The 22779-nt window shown below is 57.7% G+C and overlaps 2 protein-coding genes across 6 annotated transcripts; one reads left to right on the plus strand and one right to left on the minus strand.

The window, feature by feature from the left end:
* Positions 1–10338: 10338 nt before the first annotated feature.
* Positions 10339–19482, plus strand: HMGA1 (high mobility group AT-hook 1). Of its 4 annotated transcripts, none has more exons than XM_082637595.1 (6): positions 10339–10446; positions 10689–10802; positions 14007–14185; positions 16005–16088; positions 16756–16810; positions 18130–19482. In XM_082637595.1, the coding sequence occupies exons 3-6, from the start codon at positions 14051–14053 to the stop codon at positions 18540–18542; spliced, it is 687 nt and encodes a 228-aa protein (XP_082493721.1). In that variant the 5' UTR covers positions 10339–10446; positions 10689–10802; positions 14007–14050; the 3' UTR covers positions 18543–19482. The 4 variants fall into 4 exon arrangements, with proteins under 4 accessions (XP_082493721.1, XP_082493722.1, XP_082493723.1 ...); XM_082637596.1 differs by having other exon boundaries at positions 14007–14152; XM_082637597.1 differs by having other exon boundaries at positions 10341–10446; positions 16756–16806; positions 18127–18300.
* Positions 19483–19621: 139 nt separating this feature from the next.
* On the minus strand, positions 19622–22196 carry SMIM29 (small integral membrane protein 29). Of its 2 annotated transcripts, none has more exons than XM_082637600.1 (5): positions 22123–22196; positions 20928–21054; positions 20649–20674; positions 20273–20378; positions 19622–20096 (listed from the first exon to the last, which is right to left on the minus strand). In XM_082637600.1, the coding sequence occupies exons 2-5, from the start codon at positions 20976–20978 to the stop codon at positions 20031–20033; spliced, it is 249 nt and encodes an 82-aa protein (XP_082493726.1). In that variant the 5' UTR covers positions 20979–21054; positions 22123–22196; the 3' UTR covers positions 19622–20030. The 2 variants fall into 2 exon arrangements, with proteins under 2 accessions (XP_082493726.1, XP_082493725.1); XM_082637599.1 differs by having other exon boundaries at positions 20868–21054.
* Between the last annotated feature and the right edge of the window lie 583 nt (positions 22197–22779).

The raw sequence follows: 22779 nt of genomic DNA on the forward strand, positions 1-22779 counted from the left end.
GGTGTCAAGAAGGACCCTTTGGGGGTCGACCAGATCACCTTGTGGATCTCCGTGGGGTGGCAGAAGGAGACAGGCAACCTGCGGTCCTATAGGGATGAAAGATACCCTCCCTCAGGCTCCCCTCCTAACCCTCCGAGACTGACCTGGAATCAGATCCCCTCCATTCAATTAAACAAATATTCACTGAACACCTATAATAAAAACCAGTGCCAGGCTCTGAAAACCTGAAATACAACCGTGAACAAAACAGGACAGTGATCAAACAATGTCGACTCCTGCCCTCCAAGGGCTGACATTCTGGGGGTGGGGTGGGGAGACAGTAAATAGTACATAAGCAAATGATCTAGACCAGCACTGTCCAAGAGAAACAGAATGGGAGGCACACATGCTTTGTGAGATATTACAGTGGTAAAAAGAAACACATGAAATTAATTTTAATAATGAATCCAATACACCCAAATGTTATCATATACAGAATATAACTGAGTATTTCTACATTTAAAAAAAACCCTTAGGCTTTGAAAGCCAGTGAGGACTTTATAGTATTTCCATCACATCTAAATTCGGACTAGCCACATTTCAAGTGCTCGGTCACCACCTGTGCCAAGTGGCAAGGTGGGAGGCACAGTCTAGATGTCAGATAAAGGCTATGGAATTAAAAAAAAATAAAAAGTAGAGCAGGGTAGGGGGTGGGGAGAGCCCGGTGGGGTGGGGCAGGATTCAGAACACTGAGACAGCAGATATTCTGAATCCTGGCTCCACCACTGGCTTTGGCAAGTCTCCTGACCTCACAGATGAGCCCCGATTTCCTCACCTATGAAATGGGGCCACGATTCCTCCTGTGTGGACTGGAGTAACGCACACTCATCAGATTAGTTTTGTCCCCACCCCCTCCAGCTGTCTACAGCTGTGGCCAGCACAGAGCCTCCCAATCTCAGTCACATCCCCTCCACTTGCAACTCCTAATGGCCACAAAAGACAGCCTAGCCCTCAACCCCCCTGCCCAAACCCTCCATCTTTTATCCATTTCTACCCCTTGCCACAGCAAGATACTTCACGTCTTTCAACCTCAGTTTCACTGACTGTGTGATGGGTACTTGAGTTCTTAGGAGAAAAGTATTGTAGACTTCTAGGGAACCAAGCCACCACCTTAAGCTGAACCAGGGCAGTGCCCAGATGGGTGGGGCACCGGGTGCCAACCTTACCGTACTGGGAAGATGACTTCCTTCTTTAGAAACTAGAAGGATTTCTGCCCACGAAAGCCATCCTGCCCCCCCAATACCCCTACCACGAAGAGCAAAACTGCCAGAAAAAGGGATGCATAGAAACTGTGGACAGAGCCTAGGGAGCAGGGGTGGAGGAGAGAGAGCGGGAGGGGTTCTGGATCACCTTTATACCCCACCTCCAGGGCAGCAGACCCACAAGCCCAAGGGAAGTTTGAAGATCAACAATCAGCCCGTTCCTGGGGGACTGTGGTACTCCTGAGGCCCCAGCAAGGCTGGAAGAGGGGGATGGGAGCAGGGCCCAGAAGAGCCCAGACCGAGGAGGCAGCAGGGTCTGGGCTTGGGATGCCTGCCCGCCCTCACCCCACTCCACCCCCGAAGCCTGGGAACTGGCAGGGCACCCTGGATGGTGACCCAGAAACCTGGCTGTCAGCAGCTCCTGCCTGACACTGCCCACATCGAGCTCCACTGCTTCCGGCAGGAGTCCCTGGCAGCTGCCTGCAGGGCAAGCTTTTGGGTTTTCTCTGCTCACAAGCTCACTCTCTACCCCCAGAGACCTACCCCAGACTCTCCTAAGCTGCCCAGATCCCAGTAGCTGTATTTCCCGCCATCCAGACCTCAGAGATAAGGCGAGGGTAGCGAGAGGGGAGTCGGGGGGAGGGTCCAAGCCTGGTTTTTTTTTTTTTTTTTTGCTGTACGCGGGCCTCTCACTGTTGTCGCCTCTCCTGTTGGGGAGCACAGGCTCCGGACGCACTGGCTCAGCGGCCATGGCTCACGGGCCCAGCCGCTCCGCAGCATGCGGGATCTTCCCGGACCGGGGCACGAACCCGTGTCCCCTGCATCGGCAGGCGGACTCTCAACCACTGCGCCACCAGGGAAGCCCCCAAGCCTGGTTTTGCCAACAAACTGAAGATGCCCACCACACGGGGCCACTCAGATATTCGAGTCCCAGAGGGAAGGGCCACCGACCCCCTAGTGGCTGGAAAGTAATAAAGAAAGTAAGAAAACAAAGAAGCTGGCTACTCAATTCACAGTGAGGACTAGGCCTTAGAGGACTGATGACCCCCGGGATTCGTGAGGTTGATGAGAGGCCTGGAGGCCGGGTGCAGGGACTAACGAGATTTTAAGCCAGGTTGGTGGGGAGGGCAGCCGCTCGGCCCCTCCCCGCCGCCATCTCCTCCAGGCCGGATTCTAGACCAGCAGGCTCGCCCAGCTCTGCCCGCCTCCCTCCTCCTCCGCTCTCCAGCCAGTGGCTACCTCCCCTCCCCCACCCCTCTCCCCTCCCCCAGCTACCCACTTCCTCCGCCCCTCCCCCAGCCCCTTTCGCTCTCATTCATCCATCCATTCAGCAAACTTCTGCTGAGCGCCAAGGCCCCCTTAGGCCTGGTGAGAGGCTCGCGGTGTGCAGAAGAACCAAACAAAGCCCTGGAGGATTCCGGCGAATCCCTGGCCTTGTGTGGGCTCCTCCCCCCACCCCCAGCCCACCTCCTCCTCAGCCCAGGCCCCCGCCCTTCGACCTCCACCCTGCTTTCCTTTCCCTGTCGACTCTGGCCCGTGGCCCGTGGGGCAGTGAGTCCTCCTCGGCGCCCCATGTGCTTCTGGATCAGACAGGCAGCAGCCCCTCCTGTGCGTTCCCAGTATGGAGACCCCCAGAGCCACACTCTCAACCCTAAGAAAAGTTCGGGGTGAGGGTTCAGAGTGGCCTGGAGGGGGACAAAGCACTGTGTGACCCGGGGCACATCTCCCATTCAGAGCAGCGTCCCCCTGCAGAGGCAGAAGGAACCAGGCAGGACTCATCCAACCCCCGACCTTGGGCAGGAGGGAGCCTCCCCGCAGCCAGTTATGCAGAACAGTCACTTTTGAAGGCCCCAGGGGTCAGTGTTCCCCTTCCCTGGCCCAGGATATATCCCCGCCTTGGAAAGCAGGCAAGGAATAGAGAGACAAGAGAAACAGAAGTCAAAGACCATATGAGAATCTCCTGAAACCTTAGGGCCTGTTTCCAAAGTGTGACATGGGTAGGAGCAGGTGGCTAAAGCCATAGGACATGAGTTCCCAAGTCCCACAGCTGGTTAACGGGCTGACGTGGACATACAACCCCAGCAGGCATGCGGCCGGGGGAGACAAACCCAGTGCAGGGCCTCAAGGACTCCAGAACACACCCCAGCCCGCAGAGAACAGGGTCACAGGCCTGCCGTCGCTGCTCTAACACTTCCTTCCACTGGCTCACGTGCACAGGACTTCCACAGGCTGCACAAGATTAAAGTGTGTATTTTCTGGGAATTCCCTGGCAGTCCAGGACTCCGAGCTCCCAATGCTGGGGGCCTGGGTTCCATCCCTGGCTGGGGAACTAAGATCCCTGCAGCACGACCAAAAAAAAAGAAGTGTATTTTCAGCCATTCCTGACTGGGAGGATGCGACATGTTTGGGGGCATTTTACCCATAGAGCCTGTTCCACTGGACATTGTCAGAAAGTACCTTAGACAAAAGGGAAACTATTTTGTTCCATGTAAAGTGTAAACCTTGCACTCTCCCAAAGCACAGTCCGCTGAGCTGCCACCACTGCCCAGACACCAACAAGCAACTCAGGCAGTCTGCCCCAGCCAAAGGACCAAGATGGTTGTTAGGTGGCTGCCAGCTCCTGCTGACTGAACCTGAGACCAAAGAGAAAAAAACAGTTTCCCACGATTGGTGGCAAACTATAAAATCCGAAGGTAATGCCCGCTGGAAATGAGTCTGGGCCCAGATCACATGATAATGATGGTGCAGCAATGTTAACCTACTCAGACAAAAACCAGGTGTCTCTGTGAGGTGCAGAAGCCCTGTCCCACTCAGTTTGGGCCACTCTGTCCCTACCGTGGTGAACTGCTGGGTTCCTTGCTCTTTTCTTTGCCTTGAAGTTTGGGGACAGATCCCTAAACTGCTGCCCTGTGGCTTGGCCTCTGCTGATAACTTTGGCTAATCATTCTTCATTCAACACATTTTGTGAGCTTGAATACTGTGCTAGGTCCTGGGGATACCCAGTGAACACAAAAGATAAAATTTCCTGCCTTCATGGCGCTAACCTTGCAGTGCGGAGAACCAGCACAAAATGCAATACATATCACTTTTATTGTTCAACAGTTCAATAGAAAAGTTAATTATATAGCTTGTTAGAAACTGGTAAGTGTTACGAGGGAAAAGAAAAAGAACATGGTAAAGTGGGTGAGGGACTGTAGGGGGAGATGTGCAGTTTTAAATAGCATGGACAAGTAATATTGAACAGAGAGACCTGAGGCAGTGAGAGGGCAGGCCCTGAGGATGTCTAGGGGAAGAGCATGTCAGGCAGAGGGAATGACAAATGCAAAGGTCCTGAGGTGAGCTCATGCCTGGCAGGTCTGGGGAACATCGAGGAGGCTTGTGTGGCTGAAACAGAACAACAGGTAGGAGATGAGAGGGATGGAGGGGATGCAGATTGCAGGGCCTTTGTGAGGAAATTGTTTTCACTTTGTTTTAGATGGGAGCCCCGGGAGGATTTCTAGCAGAGGAGGGACATGCCTTACATTTTAGGTATAAAGAGATTTAATATTTAATGCTGGGAATTAGGTGCTTACAAAACCATTGGAAGAACTGGAGGAGCCAACTCGGGGCTGAGTCTCATGGAACACCACAAACTGAACTGCCTGCCTCTATCCTGATCCAGGGGGCAGGAAATCAGGAAGTCCCACCTGCATGGCTGAGCTGTGATCCAGGAGCAGGAGGCCCCTCTGCCACCATTCCTGCCTATAGACCCTCACAAAGCTGGTGACTGGATGATGGATGTTCTGCAGAAAACCCCACATCTCCACAGCCCCCTTGCTTCCTCCCTCCAAATTTCACCCTTTCAAAGGGAAACCTAATTCACATCCCAAACTGTGGCTTCAAAGGAGTGAGGAAGATGCCGAATGCCAGACCACCATATCTGTCACAGCCCCAAGCCCACTGTATGTCAGATGCCCTGCTCTCTCCCTCACCTGGTTCCAAGGCCTCCTGGGATGCTCCACCACACCCTGGGCCCCTGCCCTGTGCTCCCCAGGTACCCATCATAGAGGGTACCACACTGAGGAAGCCATGTACTGGTCTGTCTCCCCAGGTCACTCAAAGTAAGCCCCCTGAGGACAGGGAATGTAGCTACCTTGTTCAAGGCCACATCCCCTATCTTGCCAGGCTGGGAGATGGAAGCAAGCCTACCCAGTCTGGGAGAAAAAGCAGTGGAGGAAAAAGTGGCAGAATCCCAAGCCATTTAACCTCCCTGAGTCTCAGTTTTAACACCTGTAGAATGGGGGCAATAGCATTACTGACCTGGTAGGGGGTTGAGGGATCTGAGAGAACATAAGCATTTAGTATATGCTCCTCAACTTCCCCTTTTCCTCAGGCTTTTCCCCCCGAGATTGGTGAGGAGCTGGGCTTCCCTGGGTTCCAGCCCTGAAGTAGGTAGCTGATGAAGTTCATGGTATCCTGGGGCCGTGCAGGGTGGGCTGCTGGCTCAGGGCAGGGGGGCAGAGTGGTGCCCGTCTCCTGGGCCGTCCTATTCATTGGAGAGTTTTTCCCTCGAAAGTTGGAAGCAGAAAAGGCCCTCCTCCCTCTCTGGCCCTGCCGGGCTTCCTGGCAGCAGAGGCTGTGGTCAGTAGGGCCCGGAGGGTGGATCCTGCCAGGTGACCAGATGTCCTAGCAGCTCGGTGGCTCTCCAGGAGAGTGGTCACAGCGCACTAGGGTGACCCTGTATCAGGCTTACCCAGGCCAATCCTGTTGATATGGTCCAGGTCAACCCCAGCTGCAATGGGCCAGGTCAGGTTCACGTTCCTAGTCTATTTACAACTATTAATAGTACCTCCTTTTGCTCTTAAATGCGCTGCTTTTCTCTAATAGCTGGGAATACGTATCCTACGATCCAGGAATTCCTCTCCTAGGCACGTACCCAACAGAAATTTGTACATCTACTTACCAACACAGACACTAGAACATTCACAATAGCACTATTTGTAATAGCCCCAAACCAGAAACTATCTAAATGTCCTTCAACAGAATGGATATCTAAACTGTGGTACGTTCACACCACGTAACTATGCGGCAATGAGAATGAACATCCTGCAGCCACATGCAATGACATGAATGAATTGCAGACAAAACGCTGAATAAAGGAAACTAACCCAGAAGAGTACCTAACCGGTGATTCCATCCATACAATGTACCTGAAAGGTGAAACTAGAGGATGCTATTAGAAGTTGGGACGGTGGTGACATAAGGGGAGGCTGGAGATGTTCTGTCTCTTGATCTGCATGCTGGGGACACAAGGGTGCTCACTTTATAAAAATGCATTGGACTGAACAAAGGATTTGTGCATTTTCTGTATGTATAGTTTTCATCAGTAACAGGTTTACTTTAAAAGGTTTCCTGCTTTGGACAATAGGTTAAATAATTCCTGTTCCTCCTCTGCCCACTTCTTCCCATCTACCTTCCATGTTGGGCTGGACACACAGAACATCATCACATCTCACCCCCATGCCTTCTGGAAAACCTTGACTAACTCAGTCACTAAATGGAATGATCACACAGGTCTTTTCCTCTACTCTCCTAAGAGCTACAGTTGACTCAAAAGCAAGAGGTAGGGCTTCCCTGGTGGCGCAGTGGTTGAGAGCCTGCCTGCCGATGCAGGGGACACGGGTTCGTGCCCCGGTCCGGGAAGATCCCACGTGCCGCGGAGCGGCTGGGCCCGTGAGCCATGGCCGCTGAGCCTGCGCGTCCGGAGCCTGTGCTCCGCAACGGGAGAGGTCACAACAGTGAGAGGCCCGCATACCACAAAAAACAAAACAAAAAGCAAGAGGTAAACTGATAAGCAAATATATTGACTGCGGAGATGAATTGAGACACGAATCCCCACAGAATGCTAAGGGACACCCCAACCTACCAAAACCTCCACATTTCCAAGCCACAGCTGAGAGGTCGCTAGGCCCTGCTACTCCACTTAGTAAGGCAGGGAAAGAACATTCACTGGGAAGAATTTCAACAACCCAAGTGAAAATGAGCTTAACCTTCAGCTGTCCTGAAAAATAAAGTTGACCCGAATTCCCCATTCCCTGGACATTCCTGATGGGTTCACTGAAGTTCACTGGGTTGTCCTTGTGAAAACTGTATAATCCAACTCTGACATGAGAAAATGCTTCCTGCGGGGAAGACTGGTTCTGATACTGCTGATTTCCCGGACTCCTTCCTCAGGCCTTGACTAAAGGGGTTGATGCCCCAGGCTTAGAACTGCTCCCTCTCCCAGACTGTCTCCCCCGAGGCCACCCACCCAGCCCTTACCTACCCAAATCCCATTAAAGCCAGCCCAAGCCCATCTCCTCCAGACTTCCCTGACACCAGCCCCTCCCTGCCAGTTCCCATCCTCTCTCCTCCTGTAGCACCCAAGTCTCTCTTAAAGCACCTAACCCCCTAATTCAAGTTTCAAGAGTGCAGGGAACTCTTTTTATTTGTTTCATTCTTTCAGTGAAACTCTACTTCATTTCACAGTTTGTTCATTGTTTTACCCTAAGAGTTTGAACTAGGTTTTGGTACACAGTAGGCCTACAATAAATAATGAATGAATGATTGTTTTCTCCTCATGGCATCTCTGCAATTGTTACTCAGCTTTCTCTGGTGTGTTCCTGGTTGATTCCTCTAGACATGACATTCACTGGGGCAAAGACTATGTCTTATTCATCTTTATCCCTGTCATTCACCCTTCTGCTTAATACTTATTGAAAGAGGAAAAAAAGGAAGTCAATTCGGGGCATTTGCAATCCAGAAAGAATGGAGGTGGGGGTCAGTGGATAGAGTTATTTGGATTTCAAGGGTGTGGGTGAGGAACAAGCTACTATTGATATGTTTGCCTACAAATTTATGCCTGCCTCCTTCCAGAGGGTTTGAGGTGGCTTACAAAAATACACAGACATAATACAAGGTAACAAACAAGTCGGTGAAGAAATCAGGACGAGGGGAAAATAAGAGTAGGAAAAATAAGATCAAGTCGGCTCGTTAGAAGTGGGCCAAAAACTTGGCCAAGTTTTCCCACAGCCCATTCGCGACGGAAGGCCCTCTCCCTTCCCCACCTCCCCTCCCTCTCAGGGGCCACCACTGGCCTCACAAGGCCAGGGAGAGCTGCCCCGAGCTTAGCTGCGCCCAGGGGAGGGGCCTAGAAAGGCCGCCAGCCCCGGAGCCCGGGCCTGGAAGCCTGGGCGGCCTTGGGGAAGGCTGTGGGTAGGGGCGCGCGGCTCTGGGTGGGCTCTCCCCGGCCCAGGCGTGGGCGCCCGGGTTGCTGGCAGGGGCCTGTGACCCAGGCAGGTAGGGTAAGGGCCTAAGGGTCGCTCTTCCACTCAACGCTGCAGAGGTTCTCGAACTAGCAACTCAAGGCCCTCCAGCCAAACCTACTCGCGGCCTACTACGCGCGCGCTCTGCAGGCAGGGCACAAAGATGGAGGGAGCAGCGCGCCTTCCACCCCGCCCCACCCCCCGCTCCAGACAAAGGGGCAGGCCGCCCCTCCCCCAGCCTCGCCCTCGCGTTCCCCCTCCACCCTCCTCTCCCTTCAGGCCGCCCTTCGGTGACTTCCTCTCCCCTTCCGGGGCAGCCTGGGGACTTCTCAGAAAACTACGTTCCACCTGGGCGCGCAGCGGGGAACCGGCGCGCGGAGGGCGCCCTCTCGGCCCACTCTTAGCCCCGACTGGCCCTAGGCCCGCGCCCTCCTCTTTGAACCCACAGGATTGGCCCCCAGCGCCTTCCCGCCCTGGCGTCCCCGCCCCCACCCGGCCGAGCACGTGCTGCCCCCAGCCCGAGCGCCCGCCCAGCCCCGCTCCCCACCCCCACCGGAAACATTCCTGAAACATTCCTGAAACTAGGAGGCCCGGCCCCTCTGGTTCCCCACCCCGCCTCCACGCTGGGCTCAGGGTTTTCCTGGCGTCCCCCTCCACCGCCGGCTCGCCCCCTGAGGAGGGGGCTGGGCCGGGGCCTCCAACGGCCAGGGAGGAAGAAGGGGAGCAAGGAAAAACATGAGTCACAGCCGTGTGTCCCTGGGCCGCATTGCAATTCCCTGCACCACGGGAGGTGTGGAAGGCCGCCTCAGGGACCTGGGGTGGGAAGGTGCAGGCCCGGCCTGCAGGGCGCGCCTGACAGCGCCCTTTCTTCTCCCACCGCCCTCCCCGCCATCTTCCCACTTTGGCTTCCTTCTCGTTTGTACAAGTCTTTGTTGAGCCGGGCGTGGCGGGTACGGCATGCGTAGATCCAGTTCCTGCCCTCAAAGTGCTTCCAGGCGACCACCGGCTAACGCTTTCCTATTTTTAAAAAAAGCCACAGCGGAAGGGGCCAGAGTACCAGGAGGGATCGCTGGTCTCCAAAACAGCATCCGGGTCACCTAAAGGAATGAACCCTCCCTCAGGTTTACCTGCAAAGGAGCCAATCGTTTGCCTCGCTTGAAGGCTGCACCTTGATTATGGTTCACTCGGGCCCATTAATAAATTTAAACCCTGGATTTCACAAGTTTCACGTTTGAATTTCACAAGACCTGCATTTCACCAGTCAGCCACACGCGGGGTGGAACCGAGATGCACATGCTGACACCTGTCCGCCCAGGGAAAATCTAGGAGCCGCGTACCTAGGCGAAGGGAGCGGCGGGTAGGCCGCGAAATTCTCCAACCGGCGCGTTTCTCTCCACCCCTGCCGCCCGCACGGACCCCCGCAAGCACCAACACCCGCCCACATCCACGCGCCCCGCGGGCGCCAAGCCCACACACCCGGAAGGCCCCAAGAGGGGACTCTCCCGGGGACCCCCATTTCATGCACTAAGGACGCCCTCTCCACCCCGAAGGACTCCTTGGTGACCCCTCTAAACACCTCCCCACGTCTCCCGGCCGGGACTGTGGGAAGTGGGCCGTGGCCTCGGGTTCCCAGCCCAGGCCTCCCGCGCGCGCCCGCCCCCAGAAGCCCGACACCGCTCGCCCCTCCCCACACTCAACACCCACCCGCGCGGCGGCGGCGGCGGCTGGCGGGCGGCCGCCCTTTTAAATCCCCGGGCTCATTTGCATGGCCCCGCCCCCCCAGTGACACGGCTGGCGCGGGCGGGCCCGTCCCCCCTGCCCCTGGGTCGCTCTTTTTAAGCTCCCCTGAGCCGGGGCTGCGCTTCTCTAATTGGGACTCCGAGCCCGGGCTATTTCTGGCCCTGGCGCGGCTCCAAGAAGGCGTGAGTTCGCGGCCCCTCCGGTGGCTCCTTTTTTTTATATCTATCATTTAATTAAATTATTTATTTATTGAGGCCGCGCACGGGCCGTGCCTAGCTTCCTGCCCCTCGCCATCCTTCGGGGGAGGGGGAATATTTTTGTCCCCCCGCCTGGATGTGACATATAAATACCCCGCGGGGGCCTGGGCGGCGAGCACGCGGCGGCGGCGGTCTCTGAGCGCCTCTGCTCTCTCTCCCGGTTTCAGATCCGCATTTGCTACCAGCGGCGGCGGCGGCGGAGCCAGGCCGGTCCTCAGCGCCCAGCACCGTCGCTCCCGGCAGCCCGGAGCGCGCACCGCAGGCCGGCGGCCGAGCTCGCGGTGAGTCGTCCCCGGGGCCCGCGGCGGCGGCGGCGGAGGGGGGCGCCCGCGCCCCCGCTGCACGCCGCCCCTCCTGCAAGCAGCCCGGGGCTGCAGCGCGCGCCTCCGGCTTTATTCCCAGGCCGGGGCTGCGCGAGCCGCCGGCGGGGGAGGGCCGCGCGGCGCGGGGGCGGGCGGCGGGGCCCGGCGGCGCGGGGAGGGCACCGGCACCCCTTCCCCCGCGCCGCGGGCGCCCTGCGGGGGGCGGGGACCCGGGAAAAGCGCGCGGTGGGGGAGGGGGCGCGCGGCTGCGGCGAGCGCGAGTTGTGCACCCGGCGGAGCCCGGTGCACCTCGCGCGGCCGCCGCTCCCGCCCGAGCCCGAGCCCGGGCCTGGGTTGTGGGGGGCGGGGAGAGGAACGGGCTTCGGCGACAGGGGAGAGTGGGGGGCCGGGTGGCCCCCTCAGCCTGGGGAAGTTCTAGAAGTGAGGGGGATGGGCAGGAACCCCGCAATTCGGCCTTACTCCAGCTCGGCCTTTCTCCTGGCGCCCCTCCGCAGATGAGGCCGAATCGCCGGCCTGGGTTTGGGGCTTCACCCCGACCCCACCTCTGGCCCGGCCCGCGCCTCTTCAGCCCCCAGGGCTCGGCCTGCCTTCCGCCCCCACAAACTGGTTTCTCTGCTTTGCTGGGCTCTGTTGGAACTAGTCCCTTTGACTCCCCGTTTCAATTTTTTTTCCTGGGGCTTTATTTTGCGGGGAGGGCGCGGAGGAAGGTGGCTTTTCTTCCTCTCCCCCGCGCGCGCCAGGTTTCCTGCCCCAAGGCGGGCTTGGGTGCCCCCTCTGGCAGGAAGTGGGGCCGGGTGCACCCTCGTGGCGGTGCATGCGGTCGGGGTGCACCGGTTTCCCGCGCCTGCGAAAGCGGCCTGCGCCCCTCCCCCCGCGCTCTAGCCCCCAGTCCCGCCGGCCGACCTGCAACCGCCGGGCGCAGACACTTGCAGAGTCACTCTGGGCCCCGGGTCTGCAGCAGGGACGACAGGGACTTTACCAGCCCCCAAAAGGGTAAGGAAAGTGGCGGGCTAGAAGGGTCGCCAGCAACCCACTCCATCCTGCTCGCCAACTTGCTCTGTGACCTTGGGCAACTCATCATCCCTCTCTGGGCTACTGTTTTGGGGAAAACAAGGTGGTTCCAGGATGATTTCCTCGAGTCATTCCTGCAGATTGCCTCAGCATTTGTGGAGCCCACATTGCGTGCACAGTGTGTGGAGGAGACAGGCTTGAGGCCTGAAAGGGCTTATTACCAACTGAAGGATTGAAGTTGGACCCTAAACGTGGCTTCGCCAAGCCAGGCCTCGCTGATGTTCAGAAACAGGTGGAAGAGACAAGCATTTGTTAGTCTCACCAGAGAGGGCCTCAGGCCTTGCCTTCTCTGGAGTCCTGGATCTGGGGTGAGGGTGAGCGGATTAAAGGGTCCCCAGCAGCAAGAGGTGGGGGGAAGCACCAGGGACACCCACCAGGATCCCCAGGCAGGCTAGCCCAGGCTTTATGGGATTAGGGGCTGGCTTTGCCCAACTGGAACCACCTCTCCAAGGGGGCCTCCAAGCAAACCTCATGTGAGGTCAGCACTCATTTAGCTGATTAATTGTGATGTTTAGTTTTGAAGGGGGACCTGTGGTGTAATATAAGATTCTAATCACTGCCTGCAATTACAGAGCAGGCCAAGCCACTAATGATGAAGCAGGATAAATCACCAACCACCTTGTTTAAAAGGGTCTTCAAGTCTGAAATATTATAAAATGGAATAATTACCAAAGTCCCGCCATCTGGAGCATTTCAGTACTTGAGGATCAGGGGCCTCAGGCCCTCTAACAATCACAAGTTTGCAAAAACGGTCTTTCCTCTCATTGGGTTAAAATTGGAAATTGTCTGAATCTGAAAAGGGAAAAGAAAGTCATTTCAAACGTTCTAGTTCTCATTTTGATCTGGAATGAAGCTTTCTGTTGTTTAAGCGTTTTTAACTTTTACCTGGTTTGATCCTTGCCGCAGTCTGGAGAGGTAGGTGAGGCAGGTGCTTTATCATTACCCACATTTTATAGATTGAGGGGCTTTCAGAAGTGGAGCCACTTGGGCCCACCCTTTGCCAAGGGCAGCCAGGGATTGGTTATCAGGGAGGTGTGGAACCATAGGCCTCCCAGGACACATCTCTATCTGTAACTTGGGGATAATAACGGGGAGGACAGGGATGGGGCTGCGAGGGCCCTCACTGTCCTTTCTCAGCCTCTGGAACAGACTCCCAAATACTCCTTGCAGAGGGGGGTTTCAGGTAAATTCTATATTAGTAGGGCTGATGAAGCCCAAACAGGCCTCTAAGGAGAGGGGAGGTGCTAGAGAAGGACCAAGGAGCTTTTAGGATCAGCCCTGCTAGGGCTTCAGGGAGTCAGCCAGCATCTGTTACGAGGGCCCCACTCAGTTGGACAAGTCCCTGCCCCTCGTGTAAGGAGGCATCAAAGAGAAAGATCTCATCTGACTCCAGGTGGGTGGGGGCGGGCAAGGGGGAAGAGGAGACTCACCTTTCAGCTTTGGGTTTCTTTTCCTCCTCCCACCTCACCCACTGTGGTTTTAACCCTCTTCACCCTTCTTCCCAAATCGTCCCCATCTTTGAACCCCCAAGGCTTTTACCCAGGGAGACAGCAGCAGAAAGACCTGCTGGGGCTCTGGCAGGTGGGCAGTACCGTGGACGAGGTGGGCCGGGGATTGATGTCTGTGGCTGCCAGATGCCCAGGGCTCATTCTCTGCTTACCTTTCCTCCCTTGTTCCCTGCGAGCTACCCAGGCTTGGTTTTCTCTTGAAGAGAAGGGGCAGCTTGGTGGAGGGAGGGGGCCCTGGCAGTGTGAGGACCCGCATCTCACCCACACCGTTGCCAGGGCGGCCTTACCCACAGCCAGGACTGGGCTGGCTGGGCTCTTGGGCCCGGGGCCTGTGGGGCTGGCAGGACGACAAAGAGCCGTTCTGAAGAGGAGATAAGGAGCTGATTAGGCCCAACGGCCCAGCCCCGCCCTGTGGCTGCAAGCTGGGCTGGGCAGATGCCCCCCCATCGGCCCAGGTGGGAATCACTGGGACCCCTGGGAGCAGGCAGTTTCCTGCCCGGCATTTGGAGGGTGGGAGTGGTGAGGGGGTAGGAGGCGACTAAAGCAAGAGGTTTTGTTTAAAACAACTTTTCCCGCCTCCCAGCATCCCAGCCGTCGCTCCTCCACCTGCTCTGCCGACAAGGGAAGATGAGCGAGTCGAGCTCGAAGTCCAGCCAGCCCTTGGCCTCCAAGCAGGAAAAGGACGGCACTGAGAAGCGAGGGCGGGGCAGGCCGCGCAAGCAGCCTCCGGTGAGTCCTGGGACGGCGCTGGTAGGGAGTCAGGTGGGTGTCCAAACCTTTGCCTCGGTTTACCTCTTTGGGCTAGGGAGGTGCCAGGCGTCTTGGCAGGTGAAAGCAGGACTGGCAGGGCGCAGCGTCATTCCTGTACACGTGTGTTCTCCCCACACACCTGTGCACCCCATACATGCATCCCTGGTGCCTGAGAGCCTGGGAGAGAAGTGCAGCCCAAGGGAGCCCTGAGCCCGAGCCCGAAAGTCCAAGCCAGAAGTGACCCTGTAGTCATGCAGGCCACTCAGTGCTTATACACTGTGGTAAACCACCCACCCTTTATTTCCATCCATCGTGGACCAGTACATTATGAAACAGTAAAGATGAATTATAGAAACGTGAACATTTACATACGGAAGCCCAGCGTTTTTTATTATATTCACTGCACATAATAGTACTTTGTTAATTTACTACGAAATTTACTATGAAGGTTTCTAAATACTTACTGTATGTTTCTGTAGTTCCTCACCCCAGGACAGTAACAGTTTCTGGGCCAGCACCTGTTCACGGGCCTCCTTGAGTGGCCCTGGATAGGGCTTTGCCCCAGCTCTGTAAAAGGAAACGGAAGCCCAAGAAGCTTAAAATGTTGGGGAGTTGGTGGCAGAGTGACTGAGAGCCCTGGTTCTGCCCCTCACAAAGGTCCCGTGAGGTTAAAAGGCCAGCCTGGCACTGTGGGCACCCCAGGGAGCTTGGCCAGTCAGGCTGTGGGGACCACCTGTTACATGGTGGAGATCTTGGTTTCTCTCACAGAGGGGCAGCTATCCCCACGTAAGGGGCAGCTGTTGGTGAAGCCCCATTACTTCCCTTTCGTGGGGCAGAGGAGAGGAAAGCAGTTGAGGTCGATCCTTGCTCTTTACACATCAGGCAGCTTGTGTCTCCACCGGGCCCCGGGCGCCACCCCCCATCTGTAGGTGGAGAGGCCTGTACTGACCCTCAGGACCCGTGAGGAGTCTGATGGGTGGTGGAATTCAGCTGCCTCTTTGAGAGCCCACAGTTTGTGTGTGGGGAGCTCATCCTCTTAGTCTCTGCCGCCTTGTGGTCACTGGGGGGGGGGTCAGAGAAGGGGTGTTGGGTTACTGGACCATGAAGAGCCCCCAGGCAGCTGCCTTGGGAAACCATAGCTGACGTGCCTTTGCTGCCCAGCTTCTATGCATTATGTAGCAGTTTTTTATTCTGTCTCGGGCTTATTAAAATTTCAGTGGCACCAATGGGCAGGGGATCTCTGGGGTTCCGAGATCTGGACATAACTCCTTCTCCCTAGGAGGCAGCCTGAAGGGAGTCTGGTTTGCAGGTAGAGGCTGTAGGTTCCCTCTAGTGGGAAGGGGGATCCTTTCCCCTCTTCTGCATTATCTGAGGGGGTGGGCAATGATCACAGCCCAGTGCTGGACATTTGTACATTTTTCATTTAGTTTTCGTGACACTCTGCAAGGTAAGCCTTGTCACCATTTACAGATGAGGGAAACTGAGGCTCAAGCATTAAGCGTCTTGCCCGAGATCTTAGAGCTAGTCCGTGGCCGAGCTGGCATGTGGACAGAGCTGCCTAAGAGTGTCTTTCTGTCCCCGTGACACCCTTCCCAGAGGCCTTCTGGCCTCTTGTCATTTTGCTGTCACAGGGAAGCAAGGGGAGAGACTTTGCAAAAGATATTCAGACGGAGAACCTGAAGCCCAAGGGCTGCCTGCTATGATTCCTGTGGATTCGATTTGGGGGCTGGCTCGCAGACTTAATTCTGCTGGGCTGGGGCAGAGGGCTCTGTCCTGACAAGGGTGGGACAGGTGGCTTCTGTGTCCCTGACTGCCCCATCTGTCTTTGCAGAAGGAGCCCAGCGAAGTGCCAACACCTAAGAGACCTCGGGGCCGACCGAAGGGGAGCAAAAACAAGGGCGCTGCCAAGACCCGGGTGAGGCTTGAGGAGGGCCCTCTCCCCACGACAGCAGCTATAGGAGGTCTGGGAAAGGGCTGGCTTGTCCTCATTCTTGGCACCCTCTTTTCCTCTGGCATATGGGGGATGATGTGTCTTTGCTAATTGAAGAGAGTGGGGCAATGACTGAGGTCTCACTTCTGGGGCCTTGGTCCTGCCCCGGACACTGGGGAAATCGAGTCAGATGTCCCACAGCTTTCCTGGTCTGGAGAGAGGCGAGTTGGGAGGAGCAAAGGGGCAGCTCCTGGGCTGAGAATGTCACCTTTTCTCCTGGAGGCCCCCCGGCTCCTGAGGGAGTGGGGAGAAGCAGGGAAGGCTAGATCTACAGTGGCATCAGCCTTTCAGAGAAGTTGTTTTGTTTTTTATTTTATTTTTTCTAAGACACGACTCATATCCTCTGAGTCATGGGTGGAGGAGGGAGTGGGGGGGCGTGTGTGTATGTTGGGGTGGGGGGGGCAGTGTGGCTGGCCAGTCATCACCAGCTGGACTCGGGTGGGCCTGCTGGGCTGAGAGTCCTGGGCTGCCCCGAGCAGAGGAAGGTAGTTCTGCCCCTCCCTGCTCTCCCTCACCATCCAGGGCACTGGTCATCGGGTGAGCACTGTCAGGAACATCTTTGACTTAGTGGATCTTTTCTCTGACCATCTAGAAAACCACCACAACTCCAGGGAGGAAACCAAGGGGCAGACCCAAAAAACTGGTAGGTGAACAGGTGGTGGCAGCTTGGCTCTTCTGGGGAGGCTGTTAAGAGTGGGAGATGCCCCATCCTATGCCCGCATAAGAACATGGCTCTCCCTGACCTGCAGGGCCAGGAATGGTGAGACTTCATGTTTTACCCAGGCCCGGAGAGGGGAAGGGATTTGTCCAGGGCTCAGGGTTCCTGGCACCCAGCCCAGGGCTTTTAAAGGGCTGTGTCCATGAGAAGTGAGGGGTCCCAGGTACAAACCAGACCAGACTGCCTGCGCTGCCCTACGGGGGGTGGTCCCTGTCTCTCCTTCCTCTGCTTCTAGAACAGACTCAGAACTTCTAGGGTGAACTTGGAGGTCAACTACTAGTGTTTCTCCTCCGCCGCCATTATAGAAATGAGGACGAAGGGAGGTTTAAGGAGCAGCAAAGGAGCTCAGGCCTGGGTTGGGGGGTGGGCGGGCGGTCAAGGGGGTCATGTTGGGTGGGGGTTGAGGTGCGATGCCGCAGGGAGCTACCTCCTCAGGGAGGCGCCGTCCATCTCTAGGCCCCAATAGCTGGTAATGGAAGTAGGTGGGTTGAGCCGGGAGATGCTTCCAGGGGGTCCACTGCAGTGAGGGCCCTCCCAGCCCTTTACTATCCCCAACCTGTCTTCCCTGAGGCATTCATTCCTCGAGCGTGAGCCGAGCCACCACTGGGTGAGGGGGGCTCGGGGTGCTGGCTGGGCCCCAGGAGTGAGTAACAGGAAACAAGTTGTTTTGGAGTTTGTGCCTGGCACGGGGGCCCCGTGTGGTGTCCCGACATTCCCGCCCAGTGAGTGAGCCCCGGCGGCACACACTTCCCCTTCCTCCCCGCCCTGGCCTGGGGTCAGCCCATGGCCACCGCTCCGCAGCCCAGCAGCTGCCCCTGCAGGCCAAGGCCACTCGGTTCCCCGGCACCCACCAGGGGGGCTCATGCAGCCTCCAGCCACCCCTTCCCTCCTCATTTCCTCTCCCTGGCTGCCTCCGCTCCTCCCCTGCCCGAGAACCAGTCACTTCCTCGCTTCCTCGAGCTCTGCCAGTTACCCCTGCCATGGGCCTGGGGGCCAAGGGGCCTGGCTCTGTGTGAGAGCAGCATGTGTGTGGTTTTTTTTCCCTCCCTTTAAATTCTTCCTTTTTTATGAATGAAACTGGGCCGTGGAGGTTGCTGAGTCACCCACACACTCAGCCCTGACTCATCCCCCTTCTGGAGAGCCAGGGAGTGCGGGAGGGGCTGGGGGCGAGCTTGGCCCCTGGGGGGTGGAGGAGGGAGGGGGGCAGGCCTGGCATTCCTGCTGATGGCCCTGCCCACCCTGCAGGAGAAGGAGGAAGAGGAGGGCATCTCGCAGGAGTCCTCAGAGGAGGAGCAGTGACCGTGCCGCGCCGCCAGCTCCCTCACCGAGGAGCAGTTTCCTTCTGGGACTGGACAGCTCCGCTCCGCTCCCACTGCCCCCACCCCTTCCCCCAGGCTCTCGTGTCACCGCCACCCACCTGCGCCCTCACCACCACACTACACAGCACACCAGCCGCCGCCGCAGGGCCCCCGGGGCCCGAGTCGGGAGCAGTTTCCTTTGATTTCGGGTCCCAGCGACCCCTGACCCACGCACCTGACTTCCCACTAAGCTGCTCCCGCGCTGCTGCATCCCCACTCCCTCAGCGTGGGGACCTTGCTGGCTGGGCTCTTGGTTTCGGGGTCCCTTCTAATCCCCGACTCTTCCCTCTGGCTTCCCATTAAGGGGCCTGGGAGGGCTCCCCTGGCCTTAAAAAGGGGCCCAAGCCCCATCTCATTCTGACATGCCCCACTCCCACTGTACTAGCGGCAGCAGGTGTAGCCACTGGAGAGGGGTGATTGGCCCCAGATGCCCCCGACCAAGCTGTGTCTCACCAGGGGTGGCTCACACGCCCTTTGCTTCCTTCCCACCTTGCCTAGTCCCTGCAGTAAGTTGGGCCGCCCCCTTGGCACAGGAAGGCAGGCAGGAGGGGTTTAAGCCCCCTCCCCCCTCTAAGCAGGCTCCAACCTACCTTGCCCTCACCCTGGAATCCAGTGCAGTGATGAAAATGCAGAGTCACCTTTATCCAGGTGAGGCCCAGGAGGCCTGGGCTCCCGGTGGCAGCCACTTAAGGCGGGCTAGAGCCACTCCCTGTCCCTGTCTGCTTCCACTCTAGACCTCGGTTTCCCCTTCCTTCCCTCACTCGGGGCACTAATAACAAGGAGCTAGCCTTGCCCACTCCCATCCTTCTGCTCCTCCCCAACCCCCAAGGTTCTGGTTCCATCTTTCCTCTGTTCACAAACTACCTCTGGACAGTTGTGTTGTTTTTTGTTCAATGTTTCATTCTTAGACATCCGTCATTGCTGCTGCTACCAGCGCCAAATGTTCATCCTCATTGCCTCCTGTTCTGCCCACGTTCCCCTCCTCCAAGATGCTCTTAGGGGAAGGGGCCTGGGGCAAAGCAGGCTGGGTGACCGACTACCCCAGTCCCAGGGAAGGTGGGGCCCTGCCCCTAGGATGCTGCAGCAGAGTAAGGAGGGGGGCCTGTGTTGACCGTCGGGTGTAGGGGCCACCTTCTCCCCCTGTTCTGTCAGGGAGGAGGTAGCCATTATTTGTCCCAGCCTGGGGCCCCCCCTCTGGTTTCCTATTTGCAGTTACTTGAATAAAAAAATATCCTTTTCTGGACTGAGTCTTTCTGTGATGGGTGCCTGGAATGGGGAAGGTTGGAAACCAAGGGTCTAGTGGGTGGGGGAGAAGAAAAAGCATTGGCGTCAGCTCCAGGGAAGGTAACTTAAGCCCCTCTTGAAGAAGTCAACTACACCCCTAGCCACAAAACGTTTTATTTACAAAATATATATACTGAATATTATACATTAGGCCCTGTCACCATGGGAACAGCTCCAAAGCCAAGTCAGGGAGGGCTAGAGAAAGGTGGTGCCTGTGGAAGGGCAAAGCTCCACCCTGTCTCCCAGCCACCCTTCCACCCCAGAAGGAAAGATTCCCATTAGCTCCTGGGAGTGGCTGGTAGGCTCAGCCCACAAAGGACTGAAGGCCTAGCAGGGAGTGAGGTGACAGTGGGGGCTGACCGCTATGCAGGGCTTAGGACTGGGGGCAGATGGGAGGAGGAACGGAGACCCAGTACCCAGGAGGGGGAGCTGGGGGAAGCAGCAGGCTGCAGGGCCCTGGGCGTTCCAGGACCCCATGGTTCTGAAGACCAGGGCAGGGGGCTCAAGTCATGTCTTGACATCCAGCAAGGGCATCCGCTTGTGCTGGTAGCCACTCTGCCAGCCATGGACCACCTGTAGGGGAGGAGACCCGCACCACAGGGCGCAGTCCACGGCATAACTTGGGAGGAGGCACCCCACTAGCCACGGCCCACATGGGGAAGGCTGAGAGCAGAACCAGGCTCTGTCTTCAGGGGTATGAATAGAGCAGGCCCACCTCTGATGATTCTCACTGTCCCCAGAGTGCTCACCTTGGGGTCTCCCACGTCAGAGAGTAGCTCCTGCTCAGCCTCGTGCAGCTCCTCAGCAGGGTCGTAGCTGTACACGGGGAGCAGGTGATGGCGAAGCCGGTCCACCCTGGGGAGCATGGGAGGGGGCTCAGCCCAGGGGACCCACTCCCCTTCTTCAGACAGCTGACTGCCCTGTGTCTACTCCCCCTGGCAGGGGCACACTAGAGCTCTAACGACATGTCTGGGCAGGAAAACCTAACGGGAGTGTAGGGAATTTCAGGTTTGTGTCTGGCTGAGGAGCATCTTACATGTATTCAGGGATCTCAGATCCTATGGGAAGAACTTTAAGCACAATTCGGGGGATGTGGCGCGGGTGGGGGGCGGCAGGGACACTCACCGCTTTTTCTTCTGGACATACATTACCTGTAACAGAGACACAGCACTGTGGAGGCCGCTGAGCCCAGGATGGCCCACAAGTGACAGGGGTCCACCTCCACACCCTCCTCTCCCGTAACAGCAGGACAGCTGAGATGCTGTGTGCTGGCTGGACCAGGCCCACCCAGCCCTGCCTTCGCAAAGGTGTGGGTGTGTATGTATGTATGTGGGGGCTCCTTACCACGGCCACCACCACCCCGACCAGGGTGATGAGGAAGAAGGGCCCCAACACATAGCCCACCATGGAGTCGCTGCTGGCCTGTGGGGCATTGGGCACAGTGGTGTTACTCATGACATCGGCAGCCAGAGGGCTGGGTAGTCAGCATGGGCAGTAGTACTGCCTCGGGAGGGCGCCTCCACTGGGCTCCCTGGGGAGGAGGAAGGAGGTTGTCAATTCCACCCAGGCTCCGGATTCCTCCCCAAGAGCTAGTAATATATGAAAACTTAGGTCAGGCACTGGGAAGAGGGATCTTCCAGGTCAATGTGCTGGGTTTAACCCTCCAGGGACTCTCAGCAAGTCCTGGGTGTAAACGGCACCAAAGGGAGGCCCAGACCCAGGGCCTGAGTCCTGCCCAGCTCCTATCCCCAAATCAGGGTGGGGCTCAGCTCAGGTGCTGGCCAAACATTTGCAGATATCAATTCCTGAGGAGAGGTTAGATGTAGGTTCCCAGCTCCTGCCCCAGCCTCCTGGGGTACTGGACTGCCAGCAGCTATCCAGTGGAGCAAAATGGGGATATTAGGTTAAAACATGAGGGTCCTGCATTGCAGCCTAGGGGTGAGGTGGGAGCATCTGAAGGAGACCATCTCGGCCCGGGTCCAGTGCCCACACTTCGGTCTATATAGGTCCTATGCCCTCTTTGTCCCTGGAGTCACTCCAGGCATAGCCTGGGCACCGTCTCCCCCATCGGTCTCGTGCCAGGGCGGACACAAGTGGGCAGGGCTGGACTGCATCTGCGAGGTGATGTCACCGCCCCCTGGTCCCCACTCGGGGCTCCGCCCGGGTCCCTCCCCTCCTGGCCTGGGATGACAGGAGGAAGTGGAGAGGGTCAGCTCCCATGACAGATGCAAGGAGACTGTCCACGGGTGGCTGCACGCAGATATACCCAGGTCCTTGACCCCGGTTTTCCTGGGCTTCTATCGGAGGGCAAGGTATGAGCTACCCGTCCCGCTACCCGTGGGGGCTACGGGCTCACCCACTCGCATGCCCGTCCCATGGTAGAGGGGACATGCCGAGGTAGGGAGGGTGACAGGCCGTTCCGAGGATGCGGACCAGCAACGGAGAGCGGGAGGTAGTTCCCACGGCGCTGGGAGGCTCAGGCCAGGGGAAGGGAACTTAGGGGGAGCACAGAGGGGCCCGGGCATCCTGGCATCCCGACACCCCGAGGCGTGGACCTGTACCGGCGCTTTGCAGCCCATCCAACCCGGCCAAGCCTTACCTCCCGCCGATGCAGCCCGGAAAGGAACGCCCTCGGTTGGCTCCGGGGCCCCGGAAGAGCCGGCAGGCGCGTGATCAAAGGACCCGGGGAAATGGGCGGGGCCACGGTATCAGGGTGCAGCCAATCCGATGGCGGCAGGCAGACGGCCCGGAGGCTTCGGGAGGGGCCAATCCGGAGGCCGGGGGTGCTGGCGGCGCCGAGCCGAGACGGCCTGGGCTGCAGGGTCCACCCTATGACGGCAGGGGGCAGCCGAGGGCTGCGCAGCGGGGAGGGGCGGAGAGGGGCGGGGCGCGCGCGGCTTCCCAGCGTACCCCGGGGCGGACCCCTGCTATGCGGCCGCGCTCGGGAGCTCACATTCCAGGGAGAGGCCTGGCGTCCGCTTTACTCGCACGTCTGGTTGGAGCGCAGTCACGCTCTAACGTTTAGCCCAGGCCCCACAAGGCCTCCAAAGCCCTACAAGGCCTCCAAAGCCCCACAAGGGCTTTGTTGAGCCCTCTAGACCTCGTAGCGGCGCAGACTGGCCCTCCGTTCTGTGCTGAGAGTGTGTAGGCAGGCCTGGCTAGCCCCTGCCCAGCCTTGGACCTCAGGTCCACCCACCTAGCCACCCTCTCTGCGCCTCACTCTTAATGTTGGTAAAACAGGCTGCTGTAAGGATTA

The sequence above is a fragment of the Mesoplodon mirus genome, assembly GCF_964341445.2.
Source record: "Mesoplodon mirus genome assembly, chromosome: 12".
Taxonomy (NCBI): domain Eukaryota; kingdom Metazoa; phylum Chordata; class Mammalia; order Artiodactyla; family Ziphiidae; genus Mesoplodon; species Mesoplodon mirus.